We start from the raw sequence: 20,531 nt of genomic DNA on the forward strand, positions 1-20,531 counted from the left end.
AAATACGAAGATAAGCTGACACTTCTGTCTTATGGTCTAATTAGGTGCAGGTATCTTTAACGTCACATAACTAGTATCTTTTAAAGATACGAAACATTTGTCTGAGCCTGTTTCTCAGAAATATTCTAAAAGGTTTAAAGGAAAGGTGTCGAAGCTGAGGATGCTCTGGGTGGAGTGTGCAAGCTCTGGGTACCTTTGGCCACTCGGAGAAGGAATAGAGGGTTTTCTCCTGGAGCAGCTGCGCAATGGTGGGAGCCCGTGCCTCCTGCAGGTTGTCCCTGAGGTCCCCTACGATGCCCGAGGTCGAGTTCTTGCTCTCCTCCTCAGAGTATTTCCCTGGATAATCTAGGAAGGAAGGTTAAAAAAATGAATTAGGCGCTCGGGAGATACTAGTGATCTGAAAGATGAGGAAGTCTGATCTTGTTTTTTAATTAGCCCAGTGTGTGCTCATTTATTTTTAATTGAATTATTAATTACCATACTTTCTATTTCCAGAAGCACTCTATCGGTTAAGCCATAAAGGCACGACCTGCTCTAGGGCTACCCATGCAAGTCATCCAATAAGAGTTTGCATCCACAACCGAACAACAACGACGACGATGAAGGACCGCAAAGAGGCTTTCCCATTTGGTGCAGTGGATGAGAGGAAAGTGAACATTATGCTCTGATACAGAAGTGGGGATAGTGTAGGAAATGTAACACAGCAAGAGGCTGGTATTAATGATGAAGGAAGAAAAGTCCTGAAACTTACAACGAAGGTAAAATAGACCTGTTTTATATAAAAAATGATGCAAAGAAACCTAGAACGTTTAAAGTACTTCACTGATGGAAAGAAATGGAAATGCCACTCATTCGTTCAGTCTTCAGTGGTGAACGTTTACTATCACTTGTGAAATGGATCTTCAAAGATGCACTTAACGGAGATGACAGGGAATGAACTGTGTGTAGCATAACGTCCAGGAAAAGTTGTGAACCTCTTTCGTGGTGAAATGACACGGAACGTCTATCCTCTGAAACGTGGTGGTCTCACTTTTGACTGTGCAACAAGTCTCCCAGGGGGCCGTAGAGATCCCCCCCCCCTCCACCAGGAGCAGGGCCTTGCTAGGCCAGGGGATTCAAGGATAAACAAGACAGATGTGGCCCTGGCTTTCTAGGCTCTTACAGCTCCATGAGGGAAAGACAGTTGGGAAAATGCACTGATTATAAACGAATAGTTACAATTATAAACCAGGGTGAGGGCCATAAAGGGAAAGAGACAAGGTGTCATGATAGGGAATAAGAGGGAAAACCGACTGGGAGGAGGGAAGGCTGGCAGAGAGGACCTGTCAAAGGAGAGACCCCCAGGAAGATGAGGAGGCAGTGGGGCAAAGTACAAAACAAAGATGAGGCGGAGGGGCAGGATCATCGGGAACATGCTGGGCTCTGCAGGCCAGGACAGAAAATTTGAATTTTATTCTAGATCCAAAGGGGAGCACCGCTGAAAGGCTTTAAGCAGAAAAGCTGAACTTAAATTTGAAGAAAAGAGCGGAATGCTGTGTGAGGGAAAACCCTGGAGAAGGAGCCAGGAGCCCAGGCGCCGGCCCTGACAGCTGCGCCAGCTGCCGCTCCTTCAGCGGCCAAGCTCCACCCTCAGAAATAGGGCAACCCCTCTGCCTCACCTCTCCCACATCTCATGTGTGGAGGAGACCCCTGAGGTCTGTCAAAGCATCTTTAAAAGCACTGGTGCTAGGGACATCCCCCGCCCCCGGCCGAGTGTGCGCGATGCTCACCAAAGCCTATCAAGTTCACTGCTGTCTCCCAGCCCAGCCCAGCCGGAAGCCACGGCCACCAGAGGAAGTCCAGGCCAGCACAGCTCTCCTCTAGCCCATCCTCACTGGACTGTCTACACTGCCCAGGACTGAGTACTTGCTGATTTTCCCCACAACAGAGTTCCAAGAGCAATGTATACATGTAATTCCACACGTGGCAGGGACCCTTCGTGGCCTGGGGCAAGGTCTGGGCTGGCTCCTTCTGGGTCGGCTGGGGCCACAGGCTGATGAAGCTCCTTTCAGTTCAGTTTCTATGTCCTCAGCTTGGCTGGCGTGTACATTTTAATTTGGGTTCAAAACCTTTCCCAAGTTATCACGAGGCTAAAACCAAAGGTGGGAGTTCAGAAATAAAAAGGAAGTGGGACAACCCAGGGCAGGGTTTCCCTCTTTAGATGAAGTCACTGTCCTGTGGGGAGGGGCTGGCCTGCCTGAATCCCTGAACATCACTCGGCCCCTGGCACCAGGCCAGGCACCTACAGGGTATTTTTTGTTTTTCTGACAAGCATAAACAGAACTATCTTTTGTTCACCTAATATGTCCTCTTGGGTCTGATGACATAAAGACAACAGTGAAAAAGTTAAGACCCATTTGTTGTTGCTCAGGATCTCTAATCACTGTATTCATATCCCTGCAAAGTATATACAAATCTCAGGGTCACCTAGATTAACATTTTAAAATCCCTTCATTACCTAAGATTTCCCTATTTAAAAAGATCAAATCTATCTGCATTTTTTATTGAGTGGCACGTAATTTGGTTATTCTTATTTCTGTTGAGTTACTTAAAGGAATCTCAACCCAATGCACCGACATTACAACACAGGGTTTTGACATACACGTGAACAAACGGCGCAGTCTTTGCTCACCTTAATAAAGATGACGGTTATTTGTATTTTTGTGGCGTTCCTGAAAAATTACCTGCACCTCCGTTAAACTGCAGGTTCTTGGCGTTCCCTGGCTGTTCTACTTTAACCCACTTTGTAGCACTTTACCTGGTGGAATAACGAATTCCTTCCCCTCAACACTGTATCTGGCATCTATCATATAACAGCACACAACCCCTGCCCAAATCACGCAGCTGACACAGCCAAGGTGCTACGATTGCCTACAATCATCCTCAGTTTTCTGGAATGATCAGAGTTAAGCTACTCTGCCTCATTTTCAGACCAAGGCCTGTGACCTTCGCTTTTAAACAACATGGTGAGTGTAAGCAGGTCCCTTCCAGAAGCTGTAAAACCCTTAACACCCCGCCGACGCGCCCTCCCTGTCTTGCGAGAACTGGCTTATCCAAAATACAAGATCCCACACACTGTACCTTGACTCTGGCAGTTCCCGTCTCTATCATAATCATCTTTACTCTCAAAATCCACGTCTTCCGCCTTGAGTTCACTCCCTTCCAGATATGTAGGGAAACCTTGTTTCCCTTCTGCACTTTCTTTCCAGGGTTCTTTCAAAAGTTCATGCTTCACCTGAAACAGCTCTGGCGGAACAGCAGTGAGCTCGCCCCCAACTGTGACATTATTGGCTTTGCTTTTGTATGGGTCTGGGTTGTAACCCTGGGGTTTCTCCACTTCAAACTGGTCATTCTCGAGGCCGTGAGTCCACCTCTCCATGTGTTTGCAGTGACACTGACAGGCTGCGGGAAGAAAAGCGCCCTGCGGTCCAGGATGCTGGCTTCTGGCCGCCAGGCTTCCTTTCTTGGCTTCGTCCACAAGAAAGCCGCTGTGGCTCTTCTTCCCTGCCATACGAGCAGTGGGCTCGGTAAGAGGCGACACCGCTGGCCTTTCCCGCGTGCCTGTGGCCAGGTCTAGGTTTTCCTCCTCATTTTCCTCCTCTTCTTCCTCCTCATCACTGTGGTTCCGACCCAAAATCAATTTACTTTCTAAACTTTTGCATTCTAATAAATCAATTAACTGCTGATCTGATGACAGGTTTCTTTTGGAGTCATAGACACTCAGATTGCACATGTCAACAAACCCGCTCTCATTTCCTTGGTCCAAGGAAGGGGAGGCTATGCATTTGGTTTCCAGCTGCCCAAGGCTTTCAGGTCTCTGCCCTGCCTCGCTGCAGCAGAGTTCCCCTTCCTGTGAAAGAGACACCAGCAAATGTTTTCCATTTTTAATGTTCATTTGAGCTACTCCTGCTTCTAATGTATCCATAAAAGAGGGGCCTGAGGCTATTTCTGCCTCGTGGCCACCAGGCTGGAAGTTGCCATCTCTGCTTGTTGCGAGAGCCACGGCATCTTGTCTGGACTCGGTATTGGTACCTGGGCTCTCCTGAAAAGAGACTTGCTCCTGGCTTAGTGCTTTCTTACCATACATCATGCTCTCCAAGGACTCAGGCAGTAGACTCTCATCATGGGTGATGGAAATGACATCCTGAACTTTAGAAATAAAGTTTTCACAAGTCATGTCAGATAAGTTGCCCCGAGGTGGACCAAGATGATCATCCCTACCTTCTATTTTCACTAGATTCTCAGGTTCATTTTCAAGGGACTCGGAAGTCCTGCTCATTTGAGTATATGCAAGAGATTCATACAGTTTGGAGTTGGTCTGGTAAAGGCAACAGAGACTCCCTGGAGCCTGGGGGTCGGTTCTTTTGTGTTGGGCATAGTTTCTGTAGGCGTCCAGGAAGGACAGCTGGGGGTCGGTCATGATGTAGTAGTCGGTGCGGTTCAGCCCGTGCTTGGCAGTGCCGATCAAAAGGTCCCGATCGTGCTTTCCACACTCCCACCAGACGGGGAGGGAGAGGCTGGGCCTGCAGAGCTGAAGGCGCTCGTGCAGCTGAGGACACTGCAGCACTTGCTCCCGGACCTTCCGCAACAGTTCAATGCGGTACAGGGTTCTCGCGGCCCGCTCTTCAGTGATGGGTTCAACGCAGATGCTGGGATCTGGGGGGCCTGCAAAGGTGAACACAGAGCCTGTCACTTAAGGTGGCCCTTGGACACTTCCTGCCCACCTGAGCACCTGCATCTTTGATCTTATAGTTTGACTCCCTGGGTCCTCAGCAAGGCAGGGCCTTAGTGGCCCCACTAAACTGAAAAGCTGAAAGAGAAGGGAAGGTTTTTATGAAACACGGACAGACCAGTGAAGGTGAAAGAAGAGCCCGAAAACTCCAGTTCGGGAAATATTAGTTCCCGGTCAATAAGGAGGACTAGGTACCTTCTAACTAGGTACTTTACGGCTGTTATTTAGTTCTCACAAGAACTCTATGCTATACCATCATTATCCTTGTGTAAGGATGAGGAAGGAGGCTCAGATAAGCTAACTTGCTCAAGGTGGCAGAACCAGGACTCCAGTCCAGGTCTTGTCAGCATGACTCCAAGGTCCAGATCTTTCCGATCTATGCAGCTCCCTGGCTTTAAAGAAAACAGCCTAAGTGTGCCACACGCGGGCAGAAGGTGGGGTGTCTGTACATGCTGCCGCCAGTCCAGAACCCACACTGAATAGGCTCAACATTTGTTTCAGTTTTCCCAGAATACAGTCATACGGTCCAGAGCGAGTTAATCTATGAGTACGAGACTGAAGAGGGACACGGAGGAAGCTGCTGCAAATTCCAACCAGGAAGAAATTTCTTAGAAAAGGTCTCTAGTAGAGCCCAGGGAGTTTAAATGACGGCCACTAGTTTTCCATAGCTACAAGTCAACACATGAGAAAACATTTAAGATTTAATCTAAGGGAAGTGCAAAGCTCATAGTAGGATAATTCTCTATGAGACTTAAAAAAAAAGCATACTTTGGAAAAGGTAATTAATAGTAGTTTCTTAATATTTCTGTGACATTTTAATCCGAATTTCAATTTTCGTTGGAATCACATCATTTTGGGAGAGAGATTTTATTTTATGAGGGTGGACCCAATTAGAAGTCCGTGGATTTGTGAAAACCCACTGGTCTTTACCTGAATTCTTCACGTCGGCTCCGCGTCTATAGTTATACCTAACTCTGTACCTTGAAAATAAGCACGTTCTCTCCTTGTCCCACCTGGGATACAGTGACAGAGAGTGTCCTCACCACCATCCTTCCAGGCTGGCAGACGACAGACGTGCCGGCACATGGCCACAAAGCTATGGAAATAGTGCTCCAGGCTCTCGTCCGACTTCTTGTCCAAACGGGAAATGATGCGAAACTGCGTCCAGTCAAAGGTTTTCTTTTCTTGATCATAAACGACACCAAAGGAAGACACTGTTCTGTAGAAGTCGGCTTGCTCTCTCCTAGTCCACCTAGAGAGGGAATCAGAGAAGGAGAGTGAGCTGTTTTCTTTCTTGTTTTTTTTTTTTTTTTTCAGTTAAAAAAAGCCAACAACTACTTACTGAGCACCTACTTGGGAGAGCCCAGGAAGTCAAGAGAGTAGGCAGAGCGGGTCTATTTTACTGTTTATTTTTATTCAGGTTGACTTGGGTGGAGGGGCTTATAACACAGCAGCCCCTCAGCCTCTACCACCACCTTCAAATCATGTGTGCGTACTTGAGATCTTACTTCGCCAATTTTATTTTATTCTCATTATTATTTTTGGCCGTACTGCACAGCATTTTTGGCCATCCTGAGCAGCGGGATCTTAGTTCCCCGACCAGGGATTGAACCTGCGCCCCCTGCAGTGGAAGCATGGAGTCCTAACCACTGGACCACCAGGCAAATCCCCTTGATTCATTCATTTTACAAATTACCTAGTTCATTTCCTCTTGTGGGAGATAAAGATTTTAATTTAAAAGCAGTCTATATGCTTAAACATTCTGCCATACAACAACAGAGAATCACAGAATCCTGGAGGGACCTTTCAAGCCCTTAAATTCACTTCCTTCATTTTACAGAGGGAGAAACTGGTCCAGAGCGGGGAGGAGACTCCCTCAGCCACCCACCTCCCTGACTCCCATCTCACACTGGCCTCCCTCCTGGTCTTACGTAGGCAGGTTGCCCACAACGATAATCTTTCCTAGGACACGAAGGTTCTCTAGATTTTATATCCTGCAGGATTAAGATAATGACTTAAGGAACATGGATTATTATATACCACTGTAGTCTTCACCAGGGGCTCTTGGGCACAGTACTCAGCTAGGAGAGGGGTGAGAGGGTCAGTGGAAGAGTGAGAAGCAGGGAAGAAGGGGCTCTGGTTCTCTCTTTGGAGCTAGATGGGAGAAATCTACTCCCTGAATTACCAAATTTCATAAAGCCAGGAGTATACAGAAGTATCAATAATTGAATTCACTATGTGGCATTCTTTCAATTCACCGGATGTTACATCAAAAGGACGGAGAGATATAAAGACTCAAAGAACAGCAGCTTTGTTGATTTGCTCTCCTGGCATCGTTCTTAGCCTGTGCTGGCCTTAGGCAGCCATTTTTACCTTAATTCTCAGATGGGCAAGTAACTCCTTCCTTCTGGGCTGGCATTTTATGGTACTTATTGTTCTCAAAGGCTCGATAAGGACTGTTGGCTACAGTAAGACAACTTCAATGCACACTATTCACTTTGCTGCTGAAAGAATATGATCTGATACATGCTAGTGTGGTGTTTAAATCACATCCCCAGAGACTGGGGTCCAACTTAGGGAAGAGGGTAAGGTTGGAAAATCACACAAGTCTGGGAACTGTGAACAGAGGGTGTCCTAGATATCACCAGACTCCCCAGTCAGCACGAAAACACCACTGCAGTTGGAGGCTGGATTTAATTCACTCTAGAGACAACCTGACTCCATATGAGAACACCGGACACACCTGCCCTCCAGCTGTTGGGTTCCCTTTGTCACCTTTGCCCATTGGGCAGCTCAGCACGCCCTTTTGGCCACTGGCTTTTACCTCTTTTGGGCTTCCTTGTTGATGAGATCCATCTCTGAGGACCTCCGGAACATCTCTTCCTGGACCCAGTATCCCTGGTTTCCTGGTCCCAGGATTTCAGGTCGGCAGAGCTCCTTGCGGTTACAGCGCTGGTAAATGGTGACCAGGCGTCGGAGACGAGCTGTGAGTGCAGACGAAACTGGCCAGGGTGATTTGTCTGGGTCGGAGCCATCCTGGGCTTCAAACATCAGTGAGGATATTAGTATTTACAAACAGAACTAAAACAAAGGCAACTGGGTTTTTTGGTTGCTGTTCTTCCCTTTCGTTTAAAGAAAACTAAAGCTGACTTAGTAACTTAGTGGAAGTAGCTGCCGTTCAACAATCAGCTCGGGAGCTAGGCACAGCCGGAAGGGCTGCAATTGCACTTTAGAAGCAGCTTTAGGTACGGTGGGTTCTGCTCTCTCTCCAGTACAAACGTGCCTGTCTGTGGGGGCAGAACTGACTCAAGGGCCTTGCTCTAAGGCATGGGCTTCAGTGGATGCTCTGGGGCCATCTCCATTTAGAACTAAAGGCTTCTGTGTAGCTGGGCCTTCTAAACATCAAAGCCTCCGTTAAGTCTGAATTCAGAAAAACAAACCAACAAGAGAACACACCAAATACCCTTAACTTTTCTCAAAAGAAAAAAAAAAAATCACTGAAACCACGATTCCTTTTTATCTCTCAGACTCCATCCTGACTTCATTTCACTGTTGAATTCAGTGCCAGGTGGAGAAAGCTGGCCAGAGCCACATTAACGCTCCCTGGGTGACTCCCGCAGAGTTTGACGAAGGTCAACTTAATTGGCTTTTAAAAAGAGCCTCCTTAAAAAACAGCATTTTTTTCTTTTTTATTACACATGAACTCCAGGATAACTACAAACAGGGACCTTACTTTTCTTTGCCTTCAGAAGGACACAGTCTCACCTGCCCGGCTGTCATCCTTCTTTTCACCAAAAATGCCATCACCTCCATCACTGGAACTCTCCTAGGGATAAATGAAGTCATGCCGTCAGCACAACTGCAGCTCTGAAGAGACCAACTCAGAAACCCAGTCCCTACACAGAAGGAGTAAAGATGCACAAGAGACATCCCCTGCCCAAGAGCATCTCAAAGATCAAGGTGGTCCCTGATGAATAAAGCTTACTTATGCACAGAGTCTTAAAAGAGCCAGAAAGCAGTTTATTTAAAATAAGCATTTTCCCCCCTGGAATTGTGTGGAATGATTCTGCCCGTAGAGAATTAGCTTTAAGAATGATGAACTGGCATGCTCCCCTGGCAACTACATTTTGCACGCACTCTTTTAGTTGAGAATTAAATATTTGCTTCACTATCATCACTTGCAGTCTAATACTGTCATTTCACAAAGCATGGGCCTGCATTTTTGGATTTCTGCTGTGAAAAACTGTCATGCTCATGTTCATTATGCTTCATTTACTTCACAGCAATAGACGCTATTTTCCTAAAACATGACTGCTCCAGACAGGAGACCTGATGGCACAAACCAGGAATTTAAAATTAAAATCATGATCTGAGGCTCAGAATCTGAAGTAATACCACAGGCACAGAGCGTATCCAAGTTGGAGTATATGTCAACCTGGCTCTAATGGATTCCTTTACGAAGCCTTTCTTGGTCCCAGGAATGGAACTTCAGAGGCTCCTTATACACAGAGCATGTGGGAGTTTGGGTGTGGGCGAAGAGACGGTGCGAGTCTTCAACTTACTCCATTTTTAACACAAAAACTTACTTTTTCTTTTTTTTTACTGAAGTAAAGTTGACTTGCGACATCATATTAGTTTCAGGTGTAAAACAGTGATTCGGTATCTTTATACAGTAAGAAATGATCACCACTATGGGTGTACTTTCTATCTGTCACCACACACAGTTATTCTAATATTATTGACTACATTCCCGATGCAGTACATCACGTCCCTGTGACTTATTTATTTTATAACTGGAAGTCTGTACTTCTTAATCCCCTTCACGTATTTCACCCATTTTCCCACCTATCTTATTGTTTTTCTTTTATCTTTTTTAAAACTAACTTTACTTTTTTATTTATTTTTTTACAAACTTATGTATTTTATTTATTTATTTTTGGCTGCTTTGGTTCTTCGTTGCTGTGCATGGCTTTCTCTAGTTGCGAGCAGGGGATACTTTTTGTTGCCGTGAGCGGAATTCTCATTGTGGTGGCTTCTCTTGTTGTGGAGCACGGGTTCTAGGCACGCGGGCTTCAGGAGTTGTGGCACATGGGCTCAGTAGTTGTGGCGCACGGGCTTAGTTGCTCCGCAGCACGTGGGACCTTCCCGGATCAGGGCTCGAACCCGTATCCCCTGCATTGGCAGGCAGACTCTCAACCACTGTGCCACCAGGGAAGCCCTCTTATTGTTTTTCTGACTTGAGTCTTTTGACGTGAATGACAGGCGAGAATAACCCCAGGATTCATGACTTCAGCTATGGTGGAGCACAGGGTCAGATTCTGTCAGAATAAGGGTCAGCAATCTGCAGCCTGTAGATTGTTTTTGTGTGGCCCTTAAGCTAAGAATGGTTTTTAAGGGAAGAAGAAGAGGAGGAGGAGGAAGGAAGGGAGGGGCAGGAGGGGGAGAAAGAGGAGGTGAAGAAGATGTGACTCTACTGGCCCCCAGGCCTAAGATATTTACTGTCTGGTCCTTTACAGAAAACTGGGACACAGCCCAGGAGAGCAGCACCTCGGCTCAGGAGGGATGGACACACACCTATGACTGGCAATAGTTAAAATTCAAACCGCTCCCTTAGGCCCCTAATACCGGGGAAGGACCTGAGAAAGGTGGAGGGGCAGGGGTTCATTTTCTGAATGCATTTCTTTCTTACCAGAGTAGTGGTAATAGCTGACGTTACCAAGAACTATGTGTGACTGTGCAAAACCCTTTACACGGCTTATCTCCTTTGGTCATCAGCACTGCTTCCCCAGGTAGAAAGTATTACTATCCTTATTTTACAGAGGCAGAAAACAAGCCCTAGAAAGTTCTGTAAGTTGCCAAGGTCACATGGCTACCAAGGGGCAGAGCTGGGCTTCAAACACGGTAGTCTGATGAGAACCTATACTGTAACCACTGAGCTGCCCAAAACAGAACAAAAAGAGAGTCCTGGCTGAAAATCTGATTTAGAGAGTGCAACATATTTAGAATTGGAGAACACTAGTTTAATCTCCCTTCTTTGCCCATGTAATATCAGTGAAGAGAAGGAACTTCAAGCTGATCTACTGTACCATTCTGAAGTGACACTTAAGTATGCCAAAGCAGCCTTTCCCACTATTTAGGTAGTTAAGAAGCAAGCAAAAACCAACAACCAGGCCTTCCATCCTTCCTGCCATAGAGAACATTTTTGGGTATTCTTAGAGTACCCGTGAAGACCCTTATAATGCTGCAAGTTGTAATTATAGACACTTCTAGACTGAGAAGTGCTGTATAGACTATGAGATGTAGGGTCAGGCGCCAGGGCTACCACGCTCCTTATTACGACGGATGTGTGGGTGCCGTGGGCACCGACTCCACAGGGGTAGCTCCGGGCTTGGTGTGAGGCAGGCACACCTGCCATGCAGGCTTCCTTTCCACCCTCCCTAACAGTTTCTGTTGGCCTTAGGCAAACCCTCAAGTAAGGAAAGATTCTGGAAGCCGTAAGTGCCTTTCTGTCTCCTGCTCTCTCTTGATGGCAGGTCCCCTCTCTATCACTGACAGAAAGGAGAAGACCTGGCTTAGCAGCAGCCGAAGTGAAAAAGATGTCATAATCTTGTGGTCACATAACCAATTTAATGTGAGTGTGACAGACCGGTATCGCAGGGAGCACATGGAAAGCCCTGCCTCTGAAGTCTGCATGTGAACATGTAGTATCCTAGTTTCTGCCTCTGTGAATCAGTCTGAAAGAAATATTCATCTCAGAAGAAGTATGAATCAATCATTTCCAAGGGCAGGGTCCCAGAGAGTGCTGACAAGTAAGACTGTCAAAGTAAGGGCAACAGGTTAGTTCCAACCTGCAGTTTCTCCATCTTGAGCCCGCCTGTGTTTGGAGTCTGACAGTCCACTGCTCTCTGGCCTTGGGCAAGGTGTTTCGACCTCTCTCAAGCTCATTTCTTCATTTGCAAAATGGAGACAATAGTACTTTACGGGTGATCGTGGGGCACAAATGAGTTGATTATGCAAAGTGTTTAACCAAATGCTGGCACAAAGCAAATGCCCGACGCACGGCAGCCGGCACCGAGGAGATACCCACGTACAGGCCCAACTGCTAGAGGATCCTTCAGCGTTTCTCTCTTTCAGCTGAAGTGTGTTCTCTAAGGACAGCTTCATGACACAGTGGCCAACAGCAGCAATAACAACAAAAGTCTACAGGTAAGTAAATGGCCAGATACCATACTGAGTACTTCACATGTGTTTTTCATTTATTCATTCTAAACGACTAAATGACCCTTTTTAGACAGAAGGAAATTGTAGAATGAGAGGTTGATAATCTAATGCTACATATAGTTATTAAGTGGTGAAGATGGAATTCAAACCTAGAAGGCCTGACCCCAGACGAGGAGCTCTAACCACTGGGATGTATTGCCTCCGGGGGCTGAAGACACACCTGGTTGGATCAAATGCACTGTCAGTCACTAGAGTAACTTAGCTTCCCGCGTGGCACTTCTCCGCCGAGGATGCAGGGCTGTTTCCTGATCTGAGAACAGCAGATCCCCCTTGCCTGTGGCTGCTCCTCCAGGCCCGGCTGCCTCCCCTCTTTGGTCTGGGTGTGGGTGCAGGCAGTGACGGCAGCACAGACCTGCAGACCCAGGGAATTTCCTCTAAGCCCTTACAAAACTCCAGGGCCAAAAGAGCGGCGATGAGCTGCCTTCCTACATTTGTTTGCCAGGAACTGTGCTGGGTTCAGGAGCTCTGACAGTGGGAAGGATGGAGTCCTTATCTTTCTAGAGCCCACATTCTGGCCATTACAAGAGACATAAAATAAATACTGGCCATGTAGTGTGATGAGTGTTCCTAAACACAGTGGGAAAACCAGAAAGGGTCACCAACTCTGCATGGCCCAAATCAGGTAGGGGAAGGACATCTGAGAGGTGACTTTTGAGCTTCACATTGAAGGACACAGGAGTTCGCCAGGAGGAGAATATAAGAACTCTTTGTGTAGAGGTAACAGGATGCGTGAAGGCGCAGTTAAAAAAAATCCCACAGCAGTTTTCATTTTGCAGAAAAATCAAGCATCCTACTACCTTCATAAATTTCATGTAGAAAGTAGATACACATCAAATGTCATTAACACAAAATTCAAGGATTTTATAATGGAAAGACTGAAGGATTTAGAAAAAGATGTGAGCGGGCAGACACTGCTCCTGAGGAGTATGACTCCTTTTGCAGCTCATTAAAACTATTTGAGCTTCCCCCGTCTAGAATAGGAATAAGAACAACGCCTAACTGAAGGGGAAACGTGCTTTGTAAGCGTGGAAGTAAGCGTGGAAGTAAGCGTGGAAGTACTCCATCTACATTCAAATATCTCTATTTGAGTTCAGAGACCCCTTGATCTCTCAACTCATAAGAATAGAGTCATTGTTCAGTTCCTCATTGAACTTTTCTTATAGTGGGATCTGACCATTTTAGGCATTAAGTTTCCCTGCAGGAGTTTCTTCCTAGTTCACTGTGCACATGAACTCACCCTCCTTTTACAGAGAGCACCTGCTGTAGGAAGTGCTGCAGAGTGAGGACAAGACTGCTGGTTAGAACACAAGGACTACACCAGGCAGAACTGGGCCGCTACTTATTACTATCTCAGTTAAAGGAGATGGTAACCTCCCTGCATACTAGGTTTGATAGAGAACGATTTCCTTTACCATTCTAGGCTCTAGACCATCCCAAACACAAGTAAACTTTCTGACTAACTGCTTTAGAAGGCATGTCCACTGACTCTAGCTGCAACTGTTTACCAATCAAAAGCTCTACTGGTATTAAACAGAAAGGGTGGGGGAAGGGAGTAGACTAATCATCTCACATGTCCCTCTAACATTCTGTGGTTCTCCAACTGCCACGTTTGAAGAGGACAACAGCACAGTGAGCTGTGGAAGGCACAAGAGTAGCAAGGGGTCTGGAGACAACATGATAAGAAGAAAGAGGAATTAAGGATACTTCACCTGAAAAGAGACTTAAAGAGATTACGGTAGCTAGTTGGTCTCAAAATTTTTTAGTCTTATCGGAGAGGAAAGTAAGAACAGTTTTGCTCTTTGCAGGACCAGAAGAAAACTAGACAGAGTCCATGGAACCAACTGGGAGTCAGATTTCTGGGTCAGAATAAGGAAATACCACCCAACAATGAAATGGGCTTCCTTGGATGATAGCACATTCCCCCTTTCCCTTCATGGATTCCTGGAAGCACCTACACCTGCCTGGTATGCCCCCACAGTGATGTCGCAGTAGAAGGGATGGAACACTGAGACCATGCAGACATGCGTTAGGGTCCTTGCAATGCTGTGATTCTCCCATCTACCAACCAGGCCCCCTCCTATGCCCAGGTCTGTTTAATTCAGATGAATTAACTTAGTGATGGATGATACGTTCTTTGGGCTTCCTTAACCTGCTGATCTGCCTGAGAACAGAACTGGGAGAAGGAAACACCCAACCAGTGTCTTCAGTACAAGGGCTGGGGCGTGGGGAGAAGGCTTGGTTCAGATGTTGGCTGTTCCTCTACATTTGTTATTCTAGCACATGGACTAGAAGTCGATCTTAATCTGTTTATAATCTGTTCACCTCAAAATCTGGGAAAGGCACTCCCCATTCCTTCTGCTTTTGATTATATTCTATAGCCCAGGTTTTAGGGATCTGAAGAGCAAAATAAATAATACAGGCATTATTTTCATAAATGAATTTAAAAAAAAGGAGTCCCAGAGGAGTTTAACCATTATAAGGAAACTTGAGTTATTTTACCAATTCTGCCACAACTCCCACTTCAGTGCCCAGATCTCTCCAAGACTGAAGTAAGCATGAGTTAAGCATGTGAACTTTACCATGAACAGCTTTCAGAGCTGGGTCTGGCCTGCGGTTGGTCTGGGGGCTGCCTTTTCATAGAGGATGCTGCTGGGAGAAGGGGTGTGTACGTACAGCTAAAACACCTCCTACTCTCTTGACTATGAAAAGAATATTTGATCAGAAAAAAAAAAAAGCCAGAACAGCTAGAGAATATCTAGTCTGAACGCTATCATCTAGTAGCTGTGAGAATCTGGCAACGTCCTTTAACTTCCTGGGCCTGAATTTCCCCAGCTCTCACATGAGGGCAATAACACCTGAAGCTCTTACTTCACATGGCTGAGGTGAGGATCAACTGAAACAAATGGGAAAAGTGCTTTGGAGAGAGTAAAGTTCCATATGAATTTAAGGTACTATTTTCATTTCTTTGGTACTCAAGTTATTTCCATGGGAAAACACATCCCACATTCCAGACAAAGGAAGTAACTGTAAAAGCTAGGCAGAGCTTCAACCAGAATGGCAGAGCTCAGATTTTAATTGTCAAGACCAAACCCAACTTCCTTCAGGTCCAGGGTCTGAAGCTTCATGCTGATTTGCTTCAATCCACTGCTTCGCAAACCTCAAGGAGATATGGAAACATATCTTCAAAAAATAATTATTTCTTACTTTGGGAAAGTGATGTCATTGTTACTGTTACAGCAATCAGAGCTGATGGAAACCAAGGTAAATACCATTCTCCAAACTAGAACCAAAAGAAGAGAATTGAAAACTTTTGGTTGGTGATCAGGAGGAGAAGAAAGATTATTCTAGTAATGGAGTCAGGCGAGGACAATGCTACAGTAACCTCTGGGATACGGAACCCATGAAATTCTAACAGATTTATTTGCTCCACTGAAAGCCAGAGAAAATGTGGTCAGATAGTGCTGGGGCCCTAGTAAGGTTTTGGTCTGCTTATGCAAAGCCCTAGAAACTCATCTGTAAAATGCAATATAGACTTCTGCTTCTGGGAAGATGCATATTTCCCTATTCCACACAATATTTACAGCTAAAACCCCTGGACATTATATATAAAACAAACCTAAGAAAACTCTGAAAGGTGAAGAGAAGGCAGACCAACCAGGGACTTTGGGACACATGGGATGACACAGTGGTGAGTTTCCTGGGTTTTCTTTTTTGCCTTATATATCCTAGATCTGGAGGTAAAGAAGCTGGCTATCTGGAAATGACAAAGGGTACAGACAAAAAAAGTCCCAACAAAAGCCTGCTCTCTCTAGTGAAGGACTAGGAAAAGGGCAAGCTAGGAATGGACAAAATGTTAAGACAAGATGTGCTACACTTCAGCTCAACATAACAGAAAAAACTTCTGCTCACCACATCCATGCCGGCAGAGGCTGAGTGGGCCTCTAGAGTCTAAAGGTGGACTCTAGACTTCCACCTTTGCCAGGCTGGAACAGGGCTCCCCATTCCCCTGCTGGGTGGTGTCAAAAAGCCAAGTAGGGAGCTGGGACTTTTATCCCTGCTAGGTGGTAATAAGGTCCCCAACACCCATGGTGTCAGCAAAGACCATGTGGAGATCTAAACTTCCATTCCTGCCCAACAGTAATGAGAAACACCCCTGCCTTGGGTATCTTCAGGGGCTGACTGGGAACATTAACTTCTACTCCCACCAAGCAGTAAAAAGGTAGTGTACTCTGCCACCCACCCTGCCCCATTCCCCTGCAACAGAAGTGTCAGAGGCAATCAGTTACAACAGAAGTTTTAAATAAGATCCTGAGTTTCACAATGTAATACCCCAAATGTTCAGGTTTCAATCAAAAATCACTTATCACATCAAGAACCAGGAAGATCTCCAACTGAATGGGAAAAGACAATCAACAGACACTAACACTGAAATGACAGAGATCTTAGAATTATCTGACATAAGAATTTAAAGCAGTCCTCAATGAGGAATTCTGAACATACTTGCCACAAATGATAACACAAGATCTCAGCAAAGAAAAAGAAGATCTCAGCAAAGAAAGAGAGATCCAAAGAAGAACCAAAGGGAAATTTTGGATTTGAAAAATACAATAATGAAATGAACCAGACCAAACAAAAACAAAAACACAATGGACAGGCTCAACAGCGAATGGAGGAGAAAGAGAAAAGAATCAGTGAGCTCTAAGAGAGAAAAATATAAAGTACCCAGTGTGACCAACAGAGAGAAACAGATTAAAAAAAACATTAAACAGGGAATTCCCTGGTGGTCCAGTGGTTAGGACTTGGCGCTTCCACTGCTGTGGCCCAGGTCCGATCCCCAGTTGGGGAACTATGATCCTGCAAGCCATGAGGCACAGCCAAAATAAACAAAACAAAACAAAACACAGAACCTCAGGGACCAGTGGGACTATAACAAAAGATTTAACATTCATACCATCAGAGTTCCAGAAGGGGAGGAAAAAGGAATTCAAGAAATAATGGCTGAAAACTCCCCAAATCTGGTGAAAGACACAAACCTACAGATTCAAGAAGATGATAAACACCAAACAGGATAAACTCAAAGAAGTCCACACACACAAAAATCACAGTTAAGCTTCTGAAAACTAAAGAAAGAAAAAAAAAATCCTGAAAGTAGCAACAGAGAAAAGACACCTTACCTAAGGGGAAAAACAACTTGAGTGACAGAAGATTTCTCATCAGAAACCAGGGAGGCCAGAAGGAAGTGGCACAACATTTTTCAAGAGCTGAAAGAAAAGAACTGTCAACCCAGAATCCTATATCCAGTGAACATATCCTTCAGGAATGAAGGGGATATTAAGATATTCTCAGATGAAGGAAAAATAAAAGAACTGTCAACAGTAGACCTATCCTAAAAGAACAGCTAAAGGAATTTCTCTCAACAGAAAGAAGAAATCTTGGGACACTAGGAAGAACAAAGTAAATAAAAATACAGTAGATGTTCCTTATCCTCTTGAATCTTCTCAATTATATTTCAGAATTGCAGCAAAAATTGTAACATTGTCCGATATGATTCTAAATGTATGTAGAAGAAATATTTAAGACAATTATATTATAAAGGGACAAAACTAGAAGTAAGGACACTATACTTCACTTGAACTGGTAAAATGATGATACCAGTGGACTGTGATATATTATATGTAATGAAATATCTAGAATAACCACTAAGAAACTTAAAAAAAACCCAACAAAACATACCCAACATAGATAAATCAAAAAAGGGATCAGAAAAAAGTTTCAAATAACCCACAAGAAGTCAGGAAAAAGAAAACAGAGAATAAAAAAATGGAGAAAACAAAATGTCAGACTTAAGGCTTAATGCATCAATAATTACATTAAATGTAAGTGGCTGAATACATCAACTATAAGACAGGGTGCATTAAAAAATATAACCCAACTAAATACTGTCTATAGAAAACTCATTTCACATAGGCAGGTTGAAAGTAAAAGGATGGAAAAAGTTATATCATGCAAACATTTATCAAAGGAAACCAGGAGTAGCTACATTAATATCAGATAAAGTACACTTCAGAGCAAAAAAAAACTATCAGACACAAGCAGGTACATTATATATTGACAGCAGAGTCAACCCACCAAGAAGACATATCCTAAATGTGTATACACCAGACAACAGAGTTGCAAAACACGTGAGGCAAAAACTGATAGAATTGAAAGGAGAAATACACAAGTCCATAATTATAGTTGGAGACTTCAATACTCCTCTCTCAACAACTAGACAGAAAATCAGCAAGAATACAGAAGAACTCAACACTATCAACTAACAGGACTGCATTGACATTTATGCAGCGCTCTGCCCAACAACAGCACAATACACATATTTTTCAAGTGCCCATGCAACATATACCAAGAGAGACCATATCCTGGGCCACAAAAATAACTTAACAAATTTAAAACCACTGAAATAATAGAGTGTATTCTCTGAGCACAATGGAATCAAACTAGAAATAAAACCCAGAAAGATTATAGGACAATCTCCAAATACTTGGAAATTAAATAACACATGTCTGATAATCCATGGGCCAAAGAAAAAGTCTCAAGGGAAAAAAAAATTAATTGAATGAAAATGAAAATACAACAAATTTTACTATTTATAATAAATAGTAAAAATTGTGGGGCCTAGCTAAAGTAATGCTGAGAGGGAAATTTATAGCACTGAATGCATACATTAAATAAGCCCAAAAGTCTCAAATCAGTAATCTAAGCTCCCACCCCAAATATCTAGAAAAAGAGGAAAATAGAACAGAGGGGCTTCCCTGGTGGCACAGTGGTTAAGAATCCGCCTGCCAATGCAGGGGACACAGGTTCAAGCCCTGGTCTGGGAAGATCCCACATGCCGCGGAGCAACTAAGCCTGTGTGCCACAACTACTGAGCCCGTATGCCACAACTACTGAAGCCTGTGTGCCTAGAGTCTGTGCTCTGCAACAAGAAGCCACGCACCACAACAAAGAGTAGCCCCCGCTCACTGCAACTAGAGAAAGCCCGTGTGCAGCAATGAAGACCCGACACAGCCAAAAAACAAACAAACAAACAAAAACACAACACAAAACCGGAAGGAAAAGAATAATAAGGAGCAGAAATCAATGAAATTTAAAATAGAAAACAGAGAAAAATCAATGAAACAAAGTTCCAATTCTTTAAAAAGATAAAGCAGACAAATTTCTAGCAAGAATAATAAGAAAAAAAGAAGACACAAATTATTAATATAAGGAATGAAACAGGAAATAGCATTATAAATTCTGCAGACATCAAAAGGATAACAAGATGATACCTCACTGTAGTTTCGATTTGCTTTTCTCTAGTAATTAGTGATGTTGAGCATCTCACACCTGTCAGAATGGCCATCATCAAAAAATCTACAAACAGTAAATGCTGGAGAGGGTGTGGTGAAAGGGAACCCTCCTAAACTGTTGCTGGGAATGTAAATTGATACAGCCACTATGGAGAACAGTATGGAGGTTCCTCAAAAAACTAAAAACAGAACTACCATATGACCCAGAAATCCCACACCTGGGCATATACCCAGAGAAAATTATAATTAAAAAAGATACACGCACCCCAATGTTCCTTGCAATGCTATTTACAACGGCCAGGACATGGAAGCAACCTAAATGTCCATCTACAGAGGAATGGATAAAGAAGATGTGGTACATATATACAATGGAATATTACTCAGCCATAAAAACGAATGAAATAGTGCCATTTGCAGAGATGTGGATAGACCTAGAGACTGTCATACAAAAGGAAGCAAGTCAGAAAGAGAAAAACAAACATTGTATATTAATGCTTATATGTGGAATCTAGAAAAATGATACAGATTAACTTATCTGCAAAGCAGAAATAGAGACACACATGTAGAGAACAAACTTACGGATACCAAGGGTGGAGAAGGGGGGGTAGGATGAATTGGGAGGCTGGGATTGACACATATACACTACTATGTATATAACAGATAACTAATGAGAACGAACTGTATAGCACAGGGAACTCTACTCATTGCTCTGTGGTGACCTAAATGTGAAGGAAATCTAAATAAGAGGGGATATATGTATATGTATGAATTTTTCATAGTTTTCCTCCTTTCCATATTTGACTGAATCATGTCAAAAGAACTCAGAAACCAACTTGAGGAGTTTTCCATAGGCCATATTTTAACAGCATTAAGAAACAGGGACTTCCCTGGCAGCACAGTGGTTAAGAATCCGCCTGCCAATGCAGGGGACATGGGTTCGAGCCCTGGTCCAGGAAGATCCCACATGCTGTGGAGCAACTAAGCCTGTGCACCACAACTACTGAGCCTGCGCTCTAGAGCCCACAAGCCACAACTACTGAGCCTGTGTGCCACAACTACTGAAGCCCGTGTGCCTAGAGCCCGTGCTCTGCAACAAAGAGAAGCTACCACAATGAGAAGCCCGTGCACCGCAA

At 44.3% G+C, this 20,531-nt stretch overlaps 1 protein-coding gene across 3 annotated transcripts in view; it reads right to left on the reverse strand.

Moving 5' to 3' along the window:
- The window catches only part of CHD6 (chromodomain helicase DNA binding protein 6), a 211,663-nt gene that overhangs the window by 11,838 nt on the left and 179,294 nt on the right, over positions 1-20,531 (reverse strand). For all 3 annotated transcript variants that reach the window (XM_082857422.1, XM_082857423.1, XM_082857421.1), the window contains 5 exons: positions 8,537-8,597; positions 7,596-7,812; positions 5,815-6,023; positions 3,121-4,704; positions 194-345 (listed from right to left, as the gene is read on the reverse strand). In XM_082857422.1, coding sequence (XP_082713548.1) covers positions 194-345; positions 3,121-4,704; positions 5,815-6,023; positions 7,596-7,812; positions 8,537-8,597 — 2,223 coding nt within the window. The remainder of the gene's footprint in view (positions 1-193; positions 346-3,120; positions 4,705-5,814; positions 6,024-7,595; positions 7,813-8,536; positions 8,598-20,531) is intronic.

Source organism: Leucopleurus acutus (genome assembly GCF_964270905.1).
Source record: "Leucopleurus acutus genome assembly, chromosome: 16".
In the NCBI taxonomy this organism is placed as follows: domain Eukaryota; kingdom Metazoa; phylum Chordata; class Mammalia; order Artiodactyla; family Delphinidae; genus Leucopleurus; species Leucopleurus acutus.